General features: G+C 46.6%; 1 protein-coding gene across 1 annotated transcript in view; it reads left to right on the top strand.

Annotated features, from left to right (window-relative positions):
- The first annotated feature begins 210 nt into the window (after positions 1 to 210).
- Positions 211 to 24,757, top strand: part of LOC130920060 (von Willebrand factor A domain-containing protein 7-like) — a 95,368-nt gene continuing 70,821 nt past the window's right edge. Inside the window, exons 1-2 of the mRNA XM_057842903.1 lie at positions 211 to 402; positions 10,973 to 11,180. Coding sequence (XP_057698886.1) covers positions 211 to 402; positions 10,973 to 11,180 — 400 coding nt within the window. The remainder of the gene's footprint in view (positions 403 to 10,972; positions 11,181 to 24,757) is intronic.

A 24,757-nucleotide genomic window follows, 5' to 3' on the forward strand; every position in this document is an offset into this window, starting at 1 on the left:
AAGCTGAAATCAATGTTTTCACTGTAGTTGTTGAGAATCTGACAATCCCTTCCCATTGCATAGTTTAATCTGTTCCACTCTATACACACTTTTTGTGCCATAATGTAATTTAATGAAGAATTCATGACATGCAGTGAGTTGTGATGTTATGGTGGTGTTATGAAAAACAGTCACTGTTGTGATTTCAGGTTGTCCTCATCTGCTGTCATTATGGCCACCACCAGGTGGTCGTTCCTGCTGTTTGTGGTCCTCAACCTCATAGTTCAAACTCAAAACTTCCATCCACTCTATAAGAGGAACTCCATCACTCACCGCGAGATCACAACAAAGGCAGTTCTCCGTAAGACGGCAGAGGTCTGCAGAGACATTGCTGCTGCAGAGGGACAGGACTTCATTCTGACTGTAAGAACATTTGTCAGTGATGGACTTCATCAATCTATATCTTATTAAAAACATTACAATAACGAGTTCATTTATGCTAGAAAACTCAGAGATGCACATGCAACGTGTGACACTGTCAGAGAAGTGTGTTGAAGTACGTTCATCATTTTGGTTTTGCCTCATTGACTTGAATTGGGCATAATACAAACAAACATAACTGCATGACTATTCACCACTGTAGACCTGGATTTTCAAAGCAATTACTGTAGATAGATTGAAAAGTGTAAGCTCAGTTTTACAACATTGACTTTGTGTAAAAGTGTTCTTCATTTTGGAGTAATTATAACTCAGACTTTTTAATGAACTTAATTACAATTTTTATAGATGAATTTTTGGGATTTATGCCACCACTTTTCCCCCCTCCGCTTATAACCCTTTGCTTTATAGTCTGTTGCACTTTATTTGTGGATTTTTACAAACAAATGAGTTGCATGTGAATGTCCCATAATGCAATGTAACCACCTGCAGCAAGTCCAGTGAGGCTTAGACATTGGTCATACGAGGGAAAATACGGCGTCAGTCCAGGCTATTACTGAGCAGGTTTGCCGTTGCTTGCTTGCCGGCGTCTGTGCTGCTTTTGGTGTGCACGACCACACCGCTTGCCTCTGTCCTCCTTCATTCTCACCCCACCCACTCCTTTTTTTTTCGGCTGTCTGGCCTCTCTTTAAAAAAGGTCACAGCCAATCATCATCTCCAGGTCGGTGGTCCATCAATCAGTCCTGATTTCACACAGCTGCCAACAATCCAGTACACCACTAAAAAACATGCAATAATAAACAATTGTTATAAAACTAAAAACATGCAATAATAAACAATTTTTATAACACTAAAAATGGCTAAAACACCTAACACTAGATTAAAACTAAACAATTTCAAAGAGCCATTAAAAATAAAACGCCAGCTTAGATATCAAAGCAGTAGGTGCCATTGTAACACATACTGTCTACTGTATGGATGAATATTATCAAATAAATAAATCAGTCAAATGAAATTTGTTGGGTGCAGCTTATGGTCAGGTACACTTGTAGTCCGAAATTAAAGTAGGCTGCTTTTCAATCACGGTTTAAATGAGCCCTCGCTCACTTGCCTAGCCACCGCCCCCCGGGGAAATCCCCGCCGCCATCTTAAGGGCCGTTCCAATTCCCAAAACAGCAACGTGAATTTGGTGAGATGGACCCTCAGAGGGCTCAGTGATCGAGTGAAAAACGATGGTCACTCCGGAGCTCCCTGTATCCCACAATGCATTGCAGTGGTACACGGAAAACATGTCCATGTGATTGAACGAGGGCAGGTGTGTTCCATTTACATCTTTCACTCCCCCTCCGCCTTCTTTCCCTCCGCCCTCCAAGTGACCTCTGTGTGACATCATAGCAAGTGCTTAAGGCAAGTGAGCGAGGGCAACTAAAACCGTGATTGGAACGCAGCCTACGCCTTACTTTAAAAGCTAGACTTTAGCACAATGTACATAATAAAAATGAATGTTACTATTGCTTCCACATTACTGCATGTGTCTTATGCTAAGGGCGCTTTCACACTTTCGCACTGTTTGGTCCTTTTCAAACGGTCCAGAGTTCTTTTTCTCAGATAGTCTGCTTCGTTTTGTAAATGTGAACACACATTCAAACTGTAGTTCAAACCAACCAAACAAACTCTGATCAGATCAGATATCGTGGGTCTCCGTTCGCTTTAAGCGCACCCTGCCTCGCTTGTGAATGCAACCGCAGCAAGGTGTGCTTTTGCTACATTACGTGCAGTTTCTGTGACGTTCCACGCTCCCTCTCCTCCCAGGAGGGAGGTATTTCCTCTTCTAAATTTGCTCAATCCATGAGTGCGCCTTTCGTCCACGTGATAATACTCAGAAAGTTCAGTTGGCGCAGTGAGAATTCGGAACCTTTTCAACAAGTCATTTGCAGGTGTTCTTGCGAGGTTGTTTTCCAAACGGACCCTGTTCCCAGAGGCATAGCAAGGGTCCCCGGGGGCCCCAGGCAACAAGCAAAATGGGGCCCTTCGAGCGAGTGCAAGTATGGGGGACAGTTGGACTTGGAGCAATACCATATTTAATAAAAGTATAATAATGCCTCGGTATCAAAGAAGGCTTTTTGTGCCCAAGTCCAAATGCCCAGCTTCTACTACATTAGGACATAAAACAGTAACATAGTACACTCACCGCTGACTTGCTTCCTTTTCTCCTCTTCTGCTTTTTTTTTCTTTCTTTTGTCGCTTCCACAAGGATAACTTCTCTTCATTTTGGATATATGCCGATTTAAAAAAAGCCAAATCACTGCTCACTCTCACTCGAGCCCATTTCACATACTCCAAAACACCAGGATATCGCGGGACTTAACCGTGCAGCAGTTGTGTGTGAAACCAATTTCCTGTGTCGATTGACACGGCGTTTACGCGGACATTTCACAAACAAATATATATTTATGGCAGAAAACACAGACAAGACTGAAAAAGCAGTTTCTGCTCTTGCACTCCTCTTTAAAAGAAACTGCTGTATTTTAAGCCAAAAAAACTGTTGTGTTTGATAAAACAATATGTCTCTATGCTGCCATAGAAGATTCATGGTGCATGACGCCCCTGAACTATTTTTAATTTGCCCGTTTTACCCTGAAAACCACCGTTTACAGACATCGCGCAACTGTTTTTGTTTCAACCCAGTCATGAAAACAAGGTAAGTAATTATATTTATGATTAAAAATGTCTGTCATTTTTAGCTTAGAATCATTAAAAAAAAAAAAAAAAAACGACTTTAAAAAATTATTCACCCGCATATTTTAAACTTCTAAACAAATTACGTCACAATGAAAAAAACGGCGTCTGTAAAAAACTCACGGATATCGACCTCAGAACTATCCCTAAATTGTATTTTTTTGTCACTGTCGCAAAGATAAATTGAAAAAAAAAAAACGTTTAAAAGGGTAAATATATGAAAAAGAAAATCTCGACCACTCCTTGATGTCTGCAATTTCTTCATCGCGACCCTTGTTATATTACCATGGTTCACCCTAAAATCCCCAAAAAATCCAGTTGTGGCCATTCACAGCTGTGTCTTGACACTCAGTGATGCATGCGGCATGGAGTTTTTGGATCGAAACAGGATTAGTACGCGATAATATCTTGTTAAAGTCATGGCGTCTGTAATTCTGCTCTCGCGTGCTCTCGCCTCCAGATAGGGTTTTGCTGTTTAATTTTTTTTTTTTTAAATGCCCTCCTGCTCAAAATTTTCATTCCCCCAGAAAATTGAGAGTTTAAGCTTTCCAGTGATGTATCACACATGCATATCGAACAGTTTTGAAATTTGGCCAAATTGGGGATCTCAGAGCGGAACTTCAAGTCACCTCAGTGTTTTCTGTCTTATATATGTATACTAAAACGATGTATGGATGTTAAACTAAGGAATATTTGTTAGAAAATAAATAATTTGGATTAAAAAAAGAGAAGGCGCTGTATGGTGATTGCAGAGCCAGAGCGTGCCATACGCCCTCTTTAATCTTCCCCTCTGCAAGTCCGCAAAACCGCATCTGTTTATTTATATTTACTTTTCCAGCGTTATTTCTTTGTGTAAATACATTTAAATCAGGCATGTCCAAAGTCCGGCCCGGGGGCCAAATGCGGCTCGTGGTTATATTTCATCCGGCCCCTGCCTCTGTCATGAAATCAATAACATCTGGCCCGCACACACTTAATAAATTGGTCAGCAGTACTGCAACCAGCATATGAAGTAGCTTACACACGAAATGCTGCTCCTCATTTACCCACTAAAAGGCAGCAGCACTTTAACCCTTTATTGCCAAATGTATCACATTTGATAAACCTAAAATTTCATGATTTTCAGACTAATTTAGAATTTTGACATTTCTTTTTTAAAAAAAAAAATGATGGATGCAAGTCAACACATGCATCTGCAGGTTCCATAAGAAAAAAACATGATTTAGCATGGATTATAGATATTAGAGCGCTTATTACACATATTTGGACTTTTCTTTTCACTAATTTGAAAAAAAAGTTTCATTAGAACCTTATTTTTCAAATTTTGGGATTCTCTGATAATTGCTTCATGTTGCAGGTATTTAAGGGCTAAGCAACATTACTCCGTGTGACCCTCTACTTCCAATTTTCTAAAATGGCGACAATCCACAAAAATAAGTTGACTGTGATTGCAGACGCTTCAAGGATAGTTGGAAATTGGACTATTTCTTCACTAAAATACGCAACAACTGTGTCTTGCCTCATTTGCAAAGAGACAGTCGCTGTTTTTAACGATTTCTGTTAGGTCCTCTTCCCCCTCCTTCTGAGACATGCCCACCTCCAGCAGGTGTGCATGTTTTTAGCTGATTGCAGGTCAGACGAGTGGAGCGGCCACAGCTGAGAGCAATGAACATCAGCCAGCTTTAAAAGCCCAGCAGACGCTCCACCTCGTCGCCCGATCAACTCGTCTGGTTTCGCCGTCAGTTGTTTCTCGCACTCTTATATGATATTACTGATTCCCGGCTCACGACTACTTTGCTCTCGCCCCAGGTCCTGTCCTCTGCGCGCTCCTTGTCGGATTCTACGCCTGCCTCCTCCCGAGCTTCCACGCCTGCCTCCTTCCGAGCTTCCACGCCTGCCTCCTTCCGAGCTTCCACGCCTGCCTCCTTCCAAGCTCCCACGTCAGCTCCCCTGCTCCGCTCCCAGCAATCTACACCCGAGACAGCCTTTTGATCATCAATAAAAGATTACTCATTTGATCACTGTGTGTCCACTCTGGGATCCCCTCTTGCTCCCGCACCTAACAGTTTGATCGGGCCACCATGGATCCCACGGACAATACAGCCAGCTCGCCCACGTCACTCCTGGAACAGCACCGAGCAATCGAATGCCTCTTCAGTAAGGTAACAGACATTTCCGAGTCACTTCAAGCCATCCAGGCACAACTCACGTCACTACCACATGCGCGCACAGCCCCGTCTCCCCTCCGCCACGCGACCGCCTCGCCGAGTCACGTCACCGCAACTACCCTGGCGTCAACGGCTGCGGGTCGGGAACCCCACGTTCCCGCTCCGGCTCCTTACGACGGCAACCTGGGTACATGTCGTGCTTTTTTGGTTCAGTGTAGCCTCGTCTTCGAACAGCAGCCGTCAATGTACCAGGGGAATCGCGCAAAGATTGCGTACCTGATCGGCTGTCTTCGCGGAGCGGCTTTGGATTGGGCTTCCTCTGTATGGGAGCAGGGGTCTGCGGTGTGCAGATCGTACGCCCAATTCACCGATGAAATGCGAAAAATCTTCGACCATCCTATCCGTGGTAAAGAGGCTGCCAAGCGGCTAATGTCCGTTCACCAGGGGTCTCGGAGCGTCGCCGAATTTTCGGTAGAATTCCGCACGTTGGCAGCTGAGAGCCGTTTTAACGACGCGGCGCTTCAGGAGATCTTCACCCGCGCCTTAAATGAGTCCCTCAAAGATGAATTGGCCACGCGGGATGAGCCTGGATCTTTGGATGGCCTTATTAATCTATCGATCCAAATTGACAATCGATTGCGGGAGCGAAGACGACAACGCCGGGAACCGCCGACCCCCCCAGGCACGCGCCTAGCTGTCCTTCCACGCCCGCCTCCGCTTCCAGTACAGGCCACTGACGCTGCTCATGTTACATCGCCCCCTGCTGACAAACCGGAACCCATGCAGCTAGGTCGTGCCAGGCTATCCCAAGAGGAACGCACACGCAGGTACAGCGCTCAGTTATGTATTTACTGCGGTCAAGGGGGGCACTTTATTCGCAGCTGCCCGGTGCGTCCGGGAAACTGCTAGGCTCACCATTAGAGGAGGGACTACTGGTGAGCCACATGTCCCACAGTTCCTCACGCCGGCTCCAACTCCCAGCCACACTCTCCTGGAGAGGCCAATCTCGCACGGTCACCGCCCTGGTAGATTGTGGTTCCGACGAGAATTTCCTAGACCAAAGCCTGGTGAGCCAGTTGGGGCTGAGCACGCACCCGCTTCCTGCCCCTTTAATGACTACGGCGCTGGATGGACAGCCCCTGTTTAACGTGACCCGACAGACAGATGCAATTGATGTACTCATATCTGGCAACCACCGAGAGGTGAGCTCTTTTTTTGTTTTCCGTAGTCCGCGCACACCGTTGGTCCTTGGCCTTCCTTGGCTAAAAACTCATAACCCCGCCATAGACTGGACCCACCCTAAATTAACTGCATGGAGCGACTATTGTCATTCACACTGTCTTAAATCTGCCCTAGTGCCTACCTGTTCGGTCCAGGAACCTGCGCAACCTGACCTCTCCGCGGTGCCGGAATCCTACCATGACCTTGGACTGGTTTTTAGTAAGGACCATGCGGTGTCACTCCCTCCTCACCGTCCGTACGACTGTGCCATCACTCTCCTTCCTGGTGCGACCCTCCCCAAGGGACGACTTTACAACATCTCGCTACCAGAGAGGGAGGCAATGAAGTCGTATATCACGGAGTCCCTGGCCACAGGTATTATTCGTCCTTCCTCCTCCCCAGTCGGTGCAGGGTTCTTTTTTGTGAATAAAAAAGATGGCGGTCTCAGACCCACCATCGACTACCGGGGCCTGAACGATATCACAATTAAAAACAAATACCCTCTTCCTCTTATTGATTCCACTTTCACTCCCCTCCACGGGGCTACCATCTTTACGAAGCTTGACCTACGTAACGCCTACCACCTCGTCCGTATTAAGGAAGGCGACGAGTGGAAGACTGCCTTTAACACACCCATGGGCCATTATGAATATCTAGTTATGCCCTTCGGGCTCACTAATGCCCCTGCGGTCTTCCAAAACTTGGTTAACGACGTCCTGAGCGATATGATTAACAGGTTTGTCGTGGTATATTTGGACGACATTTTGGTGTTCTCTGACACTCCATCAGAACATAAGAGCCATGTCCGTCAAGTACTCCAGAGGCTTCTAGAGAATCGGCTGTACGTAAAAGCTGAGAAATGTGAGTTCGACGTTCCAGAGACAGCTTTTCTCGGTTACATTGTAGGAAAAGGGGAGCTACGTATGGACCCAGCAAAAGTAGCTGCGGTTCTGGACTGGCCTCGCCCCGCCAACAGGAAGCAATTACAACGCTTTCTCGGGTTTGCCAATTTTTATCGCAGGTTCATTCGCAATTACAGCCGGATAGCAGCACCCCTTACGGCTCTCACCTCCGTTATCAAACCCTTTCTCTGGTCCGACGCCGCGGACGCCGCCTTCAGCGACCTTAAGAGCCGTTTCACCTCCGCCCCGGTGCTGGTCCACCCCAGCCCATCATTACAGTTCATCGTGGAAGTTGACGCATCTGAAACTGGAGTGGGCGCCGTGCTCTCCCAGCGCCAGCCCGCCGACGGCAAGGTCCACCCGTGTGCCTTTTTTTCCCGCAGGCTATCACCCACGGAACGAAATTACAGCATCGGGGACAGAGAACTCCTTGCGGTCAAACTAGCTCTGGAAGAATGGCGCCACCATCTGGAAGGCACCCCACAGCCCTTTGTCGTGCTCACCGACCATAAGAATTTGGAGTACCTCAAGTCTGCTCGAACATTAAATCCTCGACAAGCCAGGTGGGCAATGTTCTTCTGCCGCTTCAACTTCACCCTGTCCTTCATTCCAGGTTCCAAAAACATCAAGCCGGATGCCTTGTCGCGCCAATTTCAGACTGTCGAACCTAAGGAGGAACCCGCCCCGATTCTCCCACAAACCCGCTTCCTTGCCTCCGTGGAGTGGGAGATCGAGCGCAAAATAAAGGACGCCCAGGGTGAGAACCCAGACCCTCGAGACGGTCCCCAGTCTAACCTGTTTGTACCCCAGGAGCTCCGTTCACAGGTGTTGGAGTGGGCTCACTCATCCCGACTCTTTTGTCACCCCGGCATCCGGAGAACGCTGGCTGTCCTGCGCCAGCGATTCTGGTGGCCCACTATGCAAGATGATACACGATCCTACGTCCAGGCTTGTACAGTATGTGCCCGCAGCAAAACGTCCACCAAGCCCAGCTGTGGACTCCTTCGGCCGCTCCCCATCCCAAGCAGACCCTGGTCCCACATAGCCCTGGACTTCATCCCCGGTCTGCCCCCTTCCAAAGGAAACACCGTGATCCTCACTATAGTGGACAGATTCTCCAAGGCCGCCCATTTCATCCCCCTTCGCAAACTCCCGTCAGCCACCGAAACTACAACCCTCCTCACTAACCATGTTTTCCGTTTGCATGGCATCCCGTCAGACAGTCTCCGACAGGGGACCCCAGTTCACTTCTCAGGTCTGGAGGGCTTTCTGTGAGGCCCTGGGCGTTGGAGTAAGCCTCTCCTCGGGTTACCACCCACAGACAAATGGCCAGTGTGAGCGTGCAAACCAACAGCTTGAAGCGGCCCTCCGTTGCACCACTCAAGCTCACCCCAACACCTGGAGCGATCAACTGCCCTGGATTGAGTATGCTCACAACACCCTGCCAAATGCCTCGTCAGGTATGTCCCCTTTCCTGTGTTCCTTGGGTTATCAACCCCCGTTGTTCCCCTCCCAGGAAAGTGAGATCGCCGTCCCATCTGTTCAAGGCCACGTCGACCGTTGCGCCAGAGTCTGGGAACAGGCACGCGCCGCACTCCTCCGCGCTGCTGAGAGGTCCCGTACCCAGGCCGATCGTCACCGCTCGCCCGCACCTGTTTACACTGTCGGCCAAAAGGTATGGCTCTCGTCCAAGTCCTTGCCCTTGAAGACGGAGTCCGTGAAGCTCTCACCCCGGTTCGTTGGGCCCTTCGAGATCACCAAGGTGGTAAACCCCAACGCGGTGCGTCTCCGGCTCCCTGCACATTACCGGGTCCACCCCACATTCCATGTCTCCCTCGTGAAACCGGTTTCCACTAGTCCCTTGGCCCCCCCTGTTCCGCCCCCTCCACCGCCTCTGTCGGTCGACGGGCATCCGGCCTACCGGGTGGAGCGGCTTCTGGATGTCCGCCGCCGTGGCCGTGGGCTCCAGTACCTAGTTGACTGGGAGGGCTATGGCCCGGAGGAGCGGTCCTGGATCCCTGCCCGGTGGGTGCTGTCGCGGGCGCTCATCCGGGACTTCCACCGTGCCCATCCTGGGCGTCTCCGTCGGGCGCCTGGTGTCGCCCGTAGGGGGGGGGGTCCTGTTAGGTCCTCTTCCCCCTCCTTCTGAGACATGCCCACCTCCAGCAGGTGTGCATGTTTTTAGCTGATTGCAGGTCAGACGAGTGGAGCGGCCACAGCTGAGAGCAATGAACATCAGCCAGCTTTAAAAGCCCAGCAGACGCTCCACCTCGTCGCCCGATCAACTCGTCTGGTTTCGCCGTCAGTTGTTTCTCGCACTCTTATATGATATTACTGATTCCCGGCTCACGACTACTTTGCTCTCGCCCCAGGTCCTGTCCTCTGCGCGCTCCTTGTCGGATTCTACGCCTGCCTCCTCCCGAGCTTCCACGCCTGCCTCCTTCCGAGCTTCCACGCCTGCCTCCTTCCGAGCTTCCACGCCTGCCTCCTTCCGAGCTTCCACGTCAGCTCCCCTGCTCCGCTCCCAGCAATCTACACCCGAGACAGCCTTTTGATCATCAATAAAAGATTACTCATTTGATCACTGTGTGTCCACTCTGGGATCCCCTCTTGCTCCCGCACCTAACAATTTCATTGTGAGGCGATATTACCAAACTAGACACGCTGACATGTACGACAGAGATTACAGGGAAGATACGCAGCAAGAAATTGAATCAACCTGAAGCTAGTTTAATTTCACAGCAGTAGTATTTTGCAAGAACCCGAGAGTCGAAAGAGAACGCCGAAAAGGCTAGTTGCGAGATTGTTGAAATTATTCATTAAAAAAATAACAAAGCAAATGTGACACACTGAATGGCTTGCTAAATTTTGCTTAAATATATTGTTCTACGTAAAGGACGTCAGCCAAGGTCGGCCCCCCACATTTTTACCGTGCCAAATCTGGCCCCCTTTGCAAAAAGTTTGGAGAAACCCTGATTTAAATGATCATAAAAATATGTAGACTATTTAAACATTAAGTAAATTTGCGGGGTTTTTTCTACCAACTGAGAATTCGTTACAAAAGACGGTTACGACATCGGGAACACTCCCTCTGGAACAAAATGCAATTTGACCAACATTGTGACAGCCGATGCCGACCAAAAATGACGTGATATCAGGTTATGAAATCACACCAGCAGCCCTCCCCGCACAGAGAGCGCCAGTGGGCAACACGGGTCAAGTCTGTGAAAGCTCCAACCCGCTTCGTTCTCGGGACATCTTTTTGTGCATGAAAGCAATGAAGAGGGTAAATCGCTTGTCACCTTACACGGGAATTTCCCTGGATATGTGTGTGAAAAGGGCTTCTGAGTCACAAGGGGGTAGAGCGAGTGAGGCAATTGCCTGGTTTGCCTAATGGGACGCTACGCCTCTGCCTGTTCCCCTTATTCTAATGTGAAAGTGCCTTTAAACTCATCTTCAGTTTTCAGTCAGAACACTACCGCAATCTCCAAATTGCAACTTAACCAACATTTCCTTTCTCTTTAGATTGATGACAGTCTAACGGCTGAACAAGTACAAAAGGCATGCTCCTCCTCAAGAAAATCAGGCTCACTCTCGTCCAGTTTCTCTTTCCATGGTTCCATTGCCTTTATGTACTTGGGCAATGCGTATGTAGATTTAGCATACGCACTCAGCACAAAGCACCATTTTGATAGTGAGACCTTCCAGCAAGGACGAGATTTGATCACAGAAGGTACGCTGTTTCCCATTTTTACCAAACTGACCATGATGTGATGTGTTTTTTTGGTTATTTCTTTAAGACTGGCAGTTCCACCTTCTGCCAATTTGCAGTTCTGACAATCGAATATAAATCTTAATATCTTTTTTAGGGCCTATAGAGAATATGTTTGAACCCTTTTGGAATTATGTATTTGAGAAAAGGGCACGATCTGTGTCGATGGTGCGTAAAAAATAGGGGTGTAACGGTACACAAAAATCTCGGTTCGGTACGTACCTCGGTTTTGAGGTCACGGTTTGGTTCATTTTCGGTACAGTAAGAAAACAAAATGCAAAATATAAATGTGGCAGTTGTTTATTACACACGTTTGTGCTTTCAACAGTAGGAACATTAGCCTACACAAAGCTAGAATTCTGCTCAAAAATAGAAAATACAATATTCTGAAATGTAGATATTTTGAAAAACAAAAAAATAACTTAGCGGCACGGTGGCTGAGTGGTTAGCACGTCCGCCTCACAGTTCTGAGATCAAGGGTTCAATCCCGGGCTTCGGCCTTCCTGTGTGGAGTTTGCATGTTCTCCCCGTGCCTGCGTGGGTTTCCTCCGGGAACTCCGGTTTCCTCCCACGTCCCAAAAACATGCATGTTAGGCTGATTGAACACTCTAAATTGTCCGTAGGTATGAGTGTGTGCGTGAATGGTTGTTCGTCTCCTTGTGCCCTGCGATTGGCTGGCAACCAGTTCAGGGTGTCCCCTGCCTACTGCCCATAGTTGGCTGGGATAGGCTCCAGCACCTCCGCGACCCTCGTGAGGAAAAAAGCGGCATGGAAAATGAATGAATGAAAAAAAAATAACTTTGGCTAAGACTTTTTCTTTAAAATAAATATCTGATGTCCAAAATTGAACAGTTGCAACACTGAAGTGAAGAGTTGTTCCATCTATATTCTTTTTTAAATTGAATTCCCCACCCAGAGGGCCAACCATCTTCCATGTCAACATTTATCCGTTACCCACGCTGCTCACTGCACTTCTGAGTGGTGCGACGGCCCTGGCTGTTTAATTGTTATCTTTTTTGAGACTGTCAGTCATCTGATCGCCGCGTCCGCCAGCTGGCTGCCTCGCATCCGTGAAGTTGGCCCCCCATCAGACGCAAATTTATATAAAAATTATGTCAATCGTTTGTGCTGGTTTGTGCTGCAAAAAGTTTCGTTTGTGCCATCATCGTTTTGCAGTTATTAAACATTGTTTTTTAGGTCATCCAGAGTTCACCCAGCCCCCCATCTGCGGCGGAATGGAACGGCGATGATGCCATTTCTTTCTTCGTCGTTAGTGCTGGATTGTGCTGCAAAAAGTTTTGTTTGAACTGCTACGGTTTTCGAGATATTCATAAAAATGTCTAGTGATGACGTCACGCGCAGCCCCCCATCTGCGGCGGAATGGAACGGCGATGATGCCATTTCTTTCTTCGTCGTTAGTGCTGGATTGTGCTGCAGAAAGTTTTGTTTGAACTGCTACGGTTTTCGAGATATTCATAATAATGTAAAGTGATGACGTCAGTTTTCAGCGCTGCAGGCCGCACAATAGATCAGCGGAGAACGTCACTGAAACCTGCCAGTGGACGCAATTTTATTTCTGCACGACGACGACCAAAAAATATAAACACTGTAAGTAAGCCATAATATCCTGCTGTTCAAATCGCCATTTTTAGTCCGAGCCGGTCTAATTATTTCCCTTATTTCACAGGAATAAAGAGCAGGACATGAGACCGCAAGTTGCAGACTGCAGTCAAGGCCGGCCCGCAGTTTAAAAGCTTTTATTTCATTTTTATTTTTTTATAATTAATTTTTGGTATTGTTGTCATTAAAATAAAGAATGTTATTTCAAAGCATTTGTAGTTTTTTTTTGTTTTTTGCTGCTGTTCCCTCCCCTTGTCAGAGAGGCGCGTCCATGTGAGAACAATATCCTACACACTCAGAAATATATTTAACAAACTTTCCCAGCGTTATTTCGTTGTGTAAATGTTTTTATAATTCTCATAAAAATATGTAGACTATTTAAATATTGAGTAAACTTGCATTTTTTTTTCTGACAACTGTGAATTCGTTACGAAAGACACTTTTATTTATGCACACAAAGGCAAGACAAATGTGATCCTTTTGAATCTTCTCCTCTGTGTGTCTGCAAAACCGCATATATTGTTTTTAATATTAAACTTTCCCTGCTTTATTTCATTGTGTAATGTTTTTACAATGATCATAAAAATATGTAGACTATTTAAACATTAAGAAAACTTGCGTTTTTTCTGCCAACTCGAAGAAATGAAAATAAATTGCTGCTGCGTTTTTTTCCCCGCGTCACTCCAACAAATAAGTAAAAAAAAAAAATCGGGTTTTTCGGGCTCGGGCCTGCAAATCTAGTTAATTGATCGGGCTCGCGCCGGGTCGTGCCTACTACCAGCGGGCCGTGTCGGGTCGGGCTGGATTTTTTAGGCCCGAACTAGGCTCTATTATGAATATCTCGAAAACTGCAGTTCAAACAAAACTTTTTACAGCACAATCCAGCACTAACGACGAAGACAGAAATGGCATCATCGTCGTTCCATTCCGCCGTAGATGGGGGGCTGCGCGTGACGTCATCACTAGACATTTTTATGAATATCTCGAAAACCGTAGCAGTTCAAACAAAACTTTTTGCAGCACAATCCAGCACTAACGACGAAGAAAGAAATGGCATCATCGCCGTTCCATTCCGCCGCAGATGGGGGGCTGCACGTGACATCATCACTAGACATTTTTATGAATATCTCGAAAACCGTAGCAGTTCAAACAAAACTTTTTTCAGCACAATCCAGCACTAACGAGGCAGAATCAAATGACACCACTGGGGTTCCATTCCGCCGCAGATGGGGTGCTGGGTGAACTCTGGATGACCTAAAAAACAATGTTTAATAACTGCAAAACGATGATGGCACAAACGAAACTTTTTGCAGCACAAACCAGCACTAACGACGAAGAAAAAAATGGCATCATCGCCGTTCCATTCCGCCGCAGATGGGGGGCTGCGCGTGACGTCATCACTAGACATTTTTATGAATATCTCGAACCCCGTAGCAGTTCAAACAAAACTTTTTGCAGCACAATCCAGCACTAACGAGGCAGAATCAAATGACACCACCAGGGTTCCATTCCGCCGCAGATGGGGGGCTGGGTGAACTCTGGATGACCTAAAAAACAATGTTTAATAACTGCAAAACGATGATGGCACAAACGAAACTTTTTGCAGCACAAACCAGCACAATCATAGCACAAACGATTGACATAATTTTTATATAAATTTGCGTCTGATGGAGGGCCAACTTCACGGAGGTGCCTGCCTCCCCTCCCAACGTGGTGTACTCTGATTGACGCAGACGACGTCACCGCCGCCGACGGGCCACCCGAACTAGCCGCTGTCTGACATGTATCCATTATGCAGTGCTTTGTTTACATTTGCGGCAATAACGACACTTGCTTTACAGCAGCTAATCCGATACACGGTAATACGGCTCTGGGTAATACTATTAAGCCGTTGTTTGAGCTTGCATACCCGCGTGTGTGTTGTATTGTGCCTGAGTCTTGTTAACCAAATAAAGGCAGCGTTAACAAAAGTCATCTGACCGCTCGTCATTTTACAGTCAACACTCAGAGTTCGCAACTTCGCATTTGACCGCATACGTGCCGCGTACCTCCTCGCTAGCTGTTTGCTCGCCATTCATTCACCTGTGCATTTGATCGCTATTTTGTTACACTCCCGCTTTTTCGGTGAGGTATTTTGTGTTCATTCGTTATTGGATCGTTTTTGTTCACCACTGTAAATAAGAGCACCGCAGCAGTAGAGGTAAACTGCCGTTTTTGTTCAACCCGTTTTGTTTAGTGTAGAAGCCAGGGTAGTGGCTGTATTGTTTTTTTTTTTCACGATCAGGGTTTACATAGCAGGTGGGATTCAATTGTAGTTTCATTTTGTTTGTTGTTTTGGCCTGGGCATACGCTGAAGCCAGCTTCTTCCGCATTTTGTATATTTTGTTCATTGCAAGTTCGACTTGTGTGACTAAATTTGTGTCCACTTGCAACTTGTGTGCGTGGCTCGTTTTATTTTACGCCCTTAGCAGCCGTCTGTGGGACGTAGCAGTGGAATTATGGGAAGCATGAGCGGGCATTCCGCGCTTGCGTTAAATGTATCAAATATTTTAACGTGATTAATTAAAAAAATTAATTACCGCCTGTTAACGCGCTAAATTTGACAGCACTTTATATTCTGTCAGAAACTCGTTCGGTACGCCCCTGTACTGAACCAAGGGCCACGTACCGAAACGTTTCAATACAAATACATGTACTGTTACACCCTTAGTAAAAAATGTTGCATCTTTATGTTGTGCATTTGCAAGCCTACCTGGTTAGGTTTGTGAATTTTGCAGAGAATCTGCTTGCACAAATTTGGCATTAAAGATTTGCATACTCAAAGCAAATTCAACTTGCCACGAATGGCACGCTGCAACTTTTGTGAATTTAACTGATCTGTGGCAGACTCATAACAGAGCAGAGATGTGTGGTGTATTTCAGAGACAACTAGAAAATGGAGTTTCTGGAGAAATTGCATCGGGATGCTTTTCTCTGGAGGTCTTATAAACTCCTGCGAGTCACTTCCTGTTGATTTTGGACCATTTCTGGTGCTACATTCCGAACCACAGTGTACTCCTAGGTCCCTACTTCCCATTCATATTCTTGTTAATTAAACGTGATTTGAGAAATGTGCATTTTGTATGATGCCATTGTAAGTGCGCTGCAACGACTCTATTGCATGATGAGGAATTTTGCTAGTCAACTTCCGGTGAAGCTTGGGTTGCCAACAGTCCAGGATTGCGTGGAACATCCTGGAATTTAGGAAGTTTTGATTGGTACAGCCGGCGGCCAAGTTCCGGGTTGTACCGCTTAATCTGGGACTGTTGGCAACCCTAGGCGAAGCGAACAACAGTTTTATCGTATTCCCTACACCGTACTCAACTGCGGTTCGGAATCTCTTAGAATGTGTAGTCCACTTTGCAGGGCACATCAGAGCAATTAGAACTCAGCTCAAGTCCCTTCCAGTTGATATCAAGTCTTTTCCTGTCGATTATGGGGAATTTCCAGATCGCTTCCAGCTTTGGGTGTTTGGATTACATTTCATAGATAATATTTGTACAGCATGCAATGAGCAATCTGAAACATCATGGAAAATTTCAATGATACTGGCTTAGATGAGACATAGACGATGATGCAACAAGAATTGACTGCACATGGGGTTCTTAAATACAGACATGAGGTAACGAGACAATGAAGCACAGGTAGGTTACACAAGAGGAAGCAGATTGGTTGACCCGTAAGCAGCAGGCACAACGGATGAAATCAATGGGTAATTACAGGAACAAGACACTAGTAGGGCAGTTTAATGGTGACGCTGTGACACCAAGATGCGACAATTGTGTTGCGGAATGGCCTCACCTTTACACGGTGATGGTGAAACCGGAAGGCGAAGACGCAAACTTTCGATTTCAGCCTCCAAAGCGGAATGAGTTGATTGCGGGGATTGCACCGCAACCATTTGAATGGAACTCTCTCGCTCCGGTGACGTCCGCACTCGGACACATCAATTGCGCATGTGCAGTTGCTACTACTGAACATTCAAAACAGCAAACCTGGTGGAAAGTTGGCTGTAATGTTTTTTATAATATTTTTAATTTAAATATATTTTATGTTCATGTTTGTGTGCCTTTTGAAGCAAAAGAAAAAAAACGTGTGGACGCCATTGCGTTGAGTGGGCAGGTATGTTGTCGTCCGGGCTGAGAAGGTTGTTGTCAAGTAAGTGCATCATTGACTTCCGACTTGTAAAACTGCACTGACCCCGAGGGCCTTGCATAAATACTACATGGTTTTCACCTGGAGACACAACCAAGACGGAAGCATTTAAATGCAAGCATGAAAGTTGTCATACTCTTGGAGCGTCACCATGTAAACGGCCCCTTGGTGGAACCAAATCCAAAGACTCACCAGAAAACAGTTCAAGAAAAATGGACTGTGAGTGCATCCTACTGGGACACATTTTAAAGGAATGTGAGGAGCCTTTTTGGCTGGCAGCAAAGGGAACTGGTGTGATCCACGTGTCCTCTTAGCCCACCTCTTTGCATAAGTACATATGACAAGGAGCCCAAGTGTCTTGATTAAAAAAAAAAAAAAAAAAATTAAATGAAAGAATTTTTCCCGCTGTTGTTACAGTTCCTATTAAATATTTCATTCCATTCTGTTTATGAAGTGTTTTATGAAATTCCCCTTGAGAAATAATTTGGAAGTGCAGATTAGATCGTGAAAATAATAGTAAATAAATAAAATAAAATAAATAAATAATAATAGAAAATGATAGTAGTTTTGCCAGAAAGTAAATTAGTGACGGTTGCGACCCCAGTAGATTTGCCATTAAAAAGACGACCCTTATCCATAAGCGGAGTTTGAGTGGGGCAGGTGGGGCAGTTAACCCCCCCAGCCCCCCCGCCCGGTAGCCGAAAAAAGTAATTGCATGTATTTGACTTTCATCCATCCATCCATCCATCCATCCATCCATCCATCCATCCATCCATCCATCCATTATCTTCCGCTTAGTCTGGGGTCGGGTTGCGGGGGCAGCAGCTTTAGCAGGGAAGCCCAGACTTCCCTCTCCCCAGCCACTTCAGCCAGCTCCTCCGGCGGGATTCCAAGGCGTTCCCAGGCCAGCCGAGCGACATAGTCTCTCCAGCGTGTCCTGGGTCGACCCCGGGGCCTCCTGCCGGTGGGACATGCCCGGAACACCTCTCCAGGGAGGCGTCCAGGAGGCATCCGAACCAAATGCCCGAGCCACCTCAACTGGCTCCTCTCAACGCGGAGGAGTAGCGGCTCGACACCAAGCCCGTCCCGGATGACCGAGCTTCTCACCCTATCTCTAAGGGAGAGCCTGGACACCCTGCGGAGGAAACTCATTTCAGCCGCTTGTATCCGGGATCTTGTTCTTTCGGTCACGACCCACAGCTCGTGACCATAGGTGAGGTTAGGAACGTAGATCGACCGGTAAATCGAGAGCTTCGCCTTTTGGCTCAGCTCCTTCTTCACCACAACGGACCGGTGCAGAGTCCGCATCACTGCAGATCGCAGATCCGCCTGTCAATCTCCAGCTCCCTCCTACCCTCACTCGTGAACAAGACCCCAAGATACATGAACTCCTCCACTTGGGGCAGGATCTCATTCCCGACCCGGAGAGGGCACTTCACCCTTTTCCGGCTGAGGACCATGGTCTCAGATTTGGAGGTGCTGATCTTCATCCCAACCGCTTCACACTCGGCCGCGAACCGCCCCAGTGAGAGTTGGAGGTCACGGCTTGATGAAGCCAACAGCACCACATCATCTGCAAAAAGCAGAGATGCAATGCTGAGGCCACCAAACCGGACACCCTCAACGCTTCGGCTGCGCCTAGAAATTCTGCCCATAAAAATTATGAACAGAATCGGTGACAAAGGGCAGCCTTGGCGGAGTCCAATCCGTACTGGGAACGAATTCGACTTACTGCCGGCAATGCGGACCAGACTCTGACACTGGTCGTACAGGGACCGAACAGCCCTTACCAAGGGGCTCGGTACCCCGTACTCCCGGAGCACCCACCGAGGAGCTTACCAACCGCCTCAGTGACTTCAACCCCAGAGATCGAAGAGCCCACCTCAGAGTCCCCAGAATCTGCTCCCTCAAAGGAAGGCGTGTCGGTGGAATTGAGGAGGGCTTCGAAGTATTCTCCCCACCTACTCACGACGTCCCGAGTCGAGGTCAGCAGTACACCATCTTCACTATACACAGTGTTAATGGTGCACTGCTTTCCTCTCCTCAGACGCCGGATGGTGGACCAGAATTTCCTCGAAGCTGTCCGGAAGTCGTTTTCCATGGCCTCGCCGAACTCCTCCCATGTCCGAGTTTTTGCCTCGGCGACCGCCGAAGCAGCAGTCCGCTTGGCCAGCCAATACCTGTCAACTGCCTCCAGAGTCCCACAGGCCAAAAAGGCCTGATAGGCCTCCTTCTTCAGCTTGACGGCATCCCTTACCGCTGGTGTCCACCAGCGGGTTCGGGGATTGCCGCCACGACAGGCACCAACCACCTTACGGCCACAGCTCCGATCGGCCGCCTCAACAATGGAGGTGCGGAACATGGCCCACTCGGACTCAATGTCCCTCACCTCCCCCGGGACAAGGAGAAGTTCTGCCGGAGGTGGGTGTTGAAACTCTTTCTGACAGGGGATTCTGCCAGACGTTCCCAGCAGACCCTCACAATACGTTTGGGCCTGCCAGGTCTGGCCAGCAACTTCCCCCACCATCGGAGCCAATACACCACCAGGTGGTGATCAGTTGACAGCTCCGCCCCTCTCTTCACCCGAGTGTCCAAAACATGTGGCCGCAAGTCCGATGACACGATTACAAAGTCGATCATTGAACTGTGGCCTAGGGTGTCCTGGTGCCAAGTGCACATGTGGACACCCCTATGTTTGAACATGGTGTTCGTTATGGACAAACAGTGACGAGCACAGAAGTCCAATAACAGAACACCACTCGGGTTCTGATCGGGGGGGCCGTTCCTCCCAATCACGCCCCTCCAGGTCTCACTGTCATTGCCCACGTGAGCGTTGAAGTCCCCCAGTAGAACGAGGGAGTCCCCAGAGGGGGCGCTCTCCAGCACAACCTCCAAGGACTCCAAAAAGGGTGGGTATTCTGAGTTGCTGTTCGGTGCATAAGCGCAAACAACAGTCAGAACCCGTCCCCCCACCCGAAGGCGGAGGGAGGCTACCCTCTCGTCTACGGGGGTAACCCCCAACGTACAGGCACCAAGCCGGGGGGCAATAAGTATGCCCACACCTGCTCGGCGCCTCTCACCGTGGGCAACTCCAGAATGGAAGAGAGTCCAACCCCTCTCGAGAGGATTGGTACCAAAACCCAAGCTGCGTGTGGAGGAGAGTCCGACTATGTCTAGTCGGAACTTCTCTGCCTCACCCACCAGCTCAGGCTCCTTCCCTGCCAGAGAGGTGACATTCCATGTCCCGAGAGTTAGCTTCTGCAGCTGGGGGTTGGACCGCCAAGGCCCCCCGCCTTTGGCTGCCGCCCAACTCACTACGCACCCGACCCCTTTGGCCCCCCCACAGGTGGTGAGCCCATGGGAAGTATTTGACTTTCTTATATAATATATCATTTTAAATACAGAGCTAGCTGGTAAAATATTGTCTTTAAAAGTTGTAAAGCAATAAAACAAACGACAAAATTGAACGAAATGAATAAGAATCCTACAAAGTATTTCATAATGGGTCAAAATTATTTTTTGAACAGATCATGTGACTAGCACCTTAGAGATGGTCCTTTGCATAGTCCATATTTGCCCAAAATAACAAAAAACAAATATGTCCGGAGCCGCAAAAAATTTAAAAGCCTTATCGAGCATTATAATGAAGGCAACACTTGTTGTATGTATCTATATTAGCCGACTATCAAAAGGATTAAGTTGGCTATAAATACATAATGAGCCATCATGATTAAATGTTTATTTTCCTTGCAGTGCATTCTATAGAGAATGATGCAACACGTGACTATTTGTTGTTGTATGGTACTGCCTCAAGTTTAACTTCATTACAATATTAATGAATTACGTTTAATTGCTTTGATAAAATTAAAGAAATCCGAATTTTAATGTCTTTTGTATTTTGAAGGGGCGGCCCGGTGGCTGAGTGGTTAGCACGTCTGCCTCACAGTTCTGAGATCAAGGGTTCAATCCCGGGCTTCGGCCTTCCTGTGTGGAGTTTGCATGTTCTCCCCGTGCCTGCGTGGGTTTCCTCCGGGAACTCCGGTTTCCTCCCACATCCCAAAAACATGCGTGGTAGGCTGATTGAACACTCTAAGTTGTCCATAGGTGTGAGTGTGTGCGTGAATGGTTGTGTGTCTCCTTGTGCCCTGCGATTGGCTGGCAACCAATTCAGGGTGTCCCCTGCCTACTGCCCGAAGTTAGCTGGGATAGGCTCCAGCACCTCCGCGACCCTTGTGAGGAATAAGCGGCATGGAAAATGAATGAAAATGAATGAATGTATTTTGAAGATTCGGATAAAAAAAAAAACAACATCAACAAAATAGAATATGCATAACGTGTTCCTTATCTGGGCAACAAACATAGTGCAACGAAACGCAGATTGCATTTATAAAAAATAATAATAATAATAACTAGAAACTGCAATTTCGGGAGAAATTACACCTGGGTCTTTCCTCAGTGGAGATACAGATCTTAGCCCCACTCAGGTGTAGCAATAGAATGGACAATAATGCCAGTCATTGGCATTAAACAAAGTAAACGCCATTAGAGATGATTGGGAGAATTGGACGTCCATGTCCGTCAATGGCAGCACCCTCCATAAGCGTCAATTAAATTGGGGAAGTTTGAGGGACACGTCCTATTGATATCTAGTCATTTTCTGTTGATTTGGAGGAAAAAAAAAAATTACCATTGAAAATGAATGGGAAAAAATTTGGACGTCCATGGACGTCAATGGTATCAACTTACATAGGCGTAAATGGAATCCAAGTACATTGGCATCAATAAAATGAAAAAACATGCTGAAATGCCATTGGAAATGAATGGGAATTTTGGACGTCCATGGACGTCAATGGCATCATCCTCCATAAGCGTCATTGGAATTGGGGAAGTTTGGGGGACACATCCTATTGATATCTAGTCATTTTCTGTTGATTTGGGGGGGGAAAAAAAAATTCCCATTGAAAATGAATGGGAAAAAATTTGGACGTCCATGGACGTCAATGGTATCAACTTACATAGGCGTCAATGAAATCCAAGTACATTGGCATCAATAAAATGAAAAAACATAATTAAATGCCATTAGAAATGAATGGGAAATTTGGACGTCCATGGACGACAATGGCATCATCCTCCATAAGCGTCAATGGAATTGTGGAAGTTTGGGGGACTCAATTCAATTCAATTCAGTTCAATTTTATTTGTATAGCCCTCAATCACAACAGAAGTCTCAAAGGGCTTTACAGAGGCAATATGATACACAATTAGAAATGAAGCAACAAAGATGAATAGATACAGTTCAAGTCCTGGGTATCCCCTATCCTTAAGACCCTCCATGCCGGCAAGGAAAAACTCCAAAAACTCCAGAGTCAATTGGGAGAAAAATGAGAAACCTTGGGGAGTACCACAGTCAGGAGAGATCCACTCCCAGGACGGATAGACAGGAACCCCAGAACTGCTAATGGGAATTAGCAAGCGAAGTTATAGTCCGTAAAAATACAGTGGAGTAAAGGAGCAAGAAGAGGTCCCTCTAGTCAGATGAGACGGGGGTAGCAGCGAGGACGTCTATCCAGCCAGGGGTCCGGACAGTCAGGAGGCTGCAGCTGAAAAATAGCCCCTCCCCAGAGGGGAGGGGGGAAAGGGGACACCGGGTGACTAGTGATGAAGAGACTAGACAACTAGATATTAACATTGGAAAATAGAAATAAAGTAAGACAAGTGGTAGGTAGAGTAAGAAAAGGAGATAGAACTCAGCAGCTGTACTGCCCCCAGCATTATAGCTTCTAGTGCAGCTTAGACTAAACTGTGAGTCTACTCCGACTTCAACTAGCCTAACCATAAGCTTTGTCGAATAGAAACGTTTTTAATCTAATCTTAAATGTGCAGACTGTCTCGGCTTCTTTAATACTAGCTGGAAGCTGATTCCATAAAACAGGGGCTTGGTGGCTAAAGGCTCTAGCTCCGACAGTACTTTTAGAAACCCTGGGAACTACCAGTAGACCTGCATTCTGAGATCGGAGTGTTCTGTTGGGGCGGTATGGAACCAGAGCATCGGTGAGATAAGGTGGCCCCAACCCATTAATGGTCTTAAATGTAAGAAGGAGTATTTTAAATTTAATTCTAAACTCGACTGGAAGCCAGTGAAGTGCCTGGAGCACAGGGGTGATGTGCTCTCTTCTTCTGGTTCCTGTTAAAAGTCTTGCTGCTGCGTTTTGGACTAGCTGAAGACATTTTAGAGAGCTTTTCGGACAAGCTGCAAGTAGGGAGTTACAGTAATCCAATCTCGATGTAACGAACGCGTGAATTAATTTTTCTGCATCGCTTTTAGATGAAATATTTCTAATTTTAGCGATGTTGCGCAGGTGAAAGAAAGCCGTTCTACAGGTTTGTTTAATGTGTGCTTTAAACGATAAGTCAGGGTCAAATAAAACTCCTAGGTTTTTAACTGTGGCGCTGGAGGCTACACTTACATTGTCCAAAGTGACTATCTGGGCAGCTAAAGAGTCTCTAACACTTTTTGGGCCTATTATAAGGACTTCTGTCTTTTCAGGGTTAAGTAGAAGATAGTTAGTGCTCATCCAGGTATTTATATCTCGGACGCAGGCGCTTAATTTTTCTACTTGCCTGACCTGCTCAGGTTTAATTGATAAATACAGTTGTGTGTCGTCAGCGTAACAATGAAAGTTAATGCTATGTTTTCTGATGATATTACCTAGAGGAAGCATATACAGCGAAAACGAGATGGGCCCGAGGACAGATCCTTGCGGCACACCATAACTAACTCTAGAGTACGGTGATGATTGCTGGTTTACATTGACAAACTGGTACCTATTAGATAAATATGATTTAAACCAGCAGAGGGCTGCTCCTCTAATGCCTATGTCACATTCTAATCTCTGCAATAAGATATTATGGTCGATTGTGTCAAAGGCTGCACTCAGGTCCAACAGAACCAGGATCGAGACTAATCCAACGTCAGCGGCAAGTAACAAGTCATTAGTTACTTTAACTAATGCGGTTTCAGTGCTATGATGAGCTCGAAAGCCAGACTGGAACTGTTCAAATAAACTATTGTCCTGTAGGTGCTGACAGAGCTGTTTAATTACCACTCTTTCAAGGACTTTGGAGAGAAATGGTAAGTTAGAAATAGGTCTATAAATGGCCAAAATATCAGGATCAAGAGTAGGTTTTTTCAAGAGCGGTTTAATAACTGCATATTTAAAGGACTGCGGCACGTAGCCTGTAACTAATGAGGTATTTATCATATTTAAGATAGTGTCAATAGTTAGAGGCAGGGTCTCTTTAAAAAGTTTGGTTGGAATTGGGTCGAGGAGGCACGTTGATGGTTTGGAGGACATTATAATTGAAATTACATCAATTTGGTCTACAGTGGTAAAGTTATTTAATATTTTAGAGGGGTTTATAGGAGATTCCGAATTCTTTGTCTGCACTTTATCAGACCTAATAACTGGAAGTGATTCATTTATTTTATTTCTAGTAGTTGCGATTTTATTGATAAAAAAATTTAGGAAGTCATCACAGCTAAGGGTGGTTGGGATTTAAGGTTCTATTGAGCTGTGACTGTTTGTCAGCCTTGCTACAGTGCTGAACAGAAACCTAGGATTATTTTTGTTTTCCTCTACTAAGGATGAGTAATATCTGGTTTTAGCCGTACGCAAGGCCTGGTTATATGTCACTAAGCTGTGTTTCCAGGCAGAGAGGGTGTG

This window comes from Corythoichthys intestinalis, chromosome 8 (genome assembly GCF_030265065.1).
Source record: "Corythoichthys intestinalis isolate RoL2023-P3 chromosome 8, ASM3026506v1, whole genome shotgun sequence".
Taxonomy (NCBI): Eukaryota; Metazoa; Chordata; class Actinopteri; order Syngnathiformes; family Syngnathidae; genus Corythoichthys; species Corythoichthys intestinalis.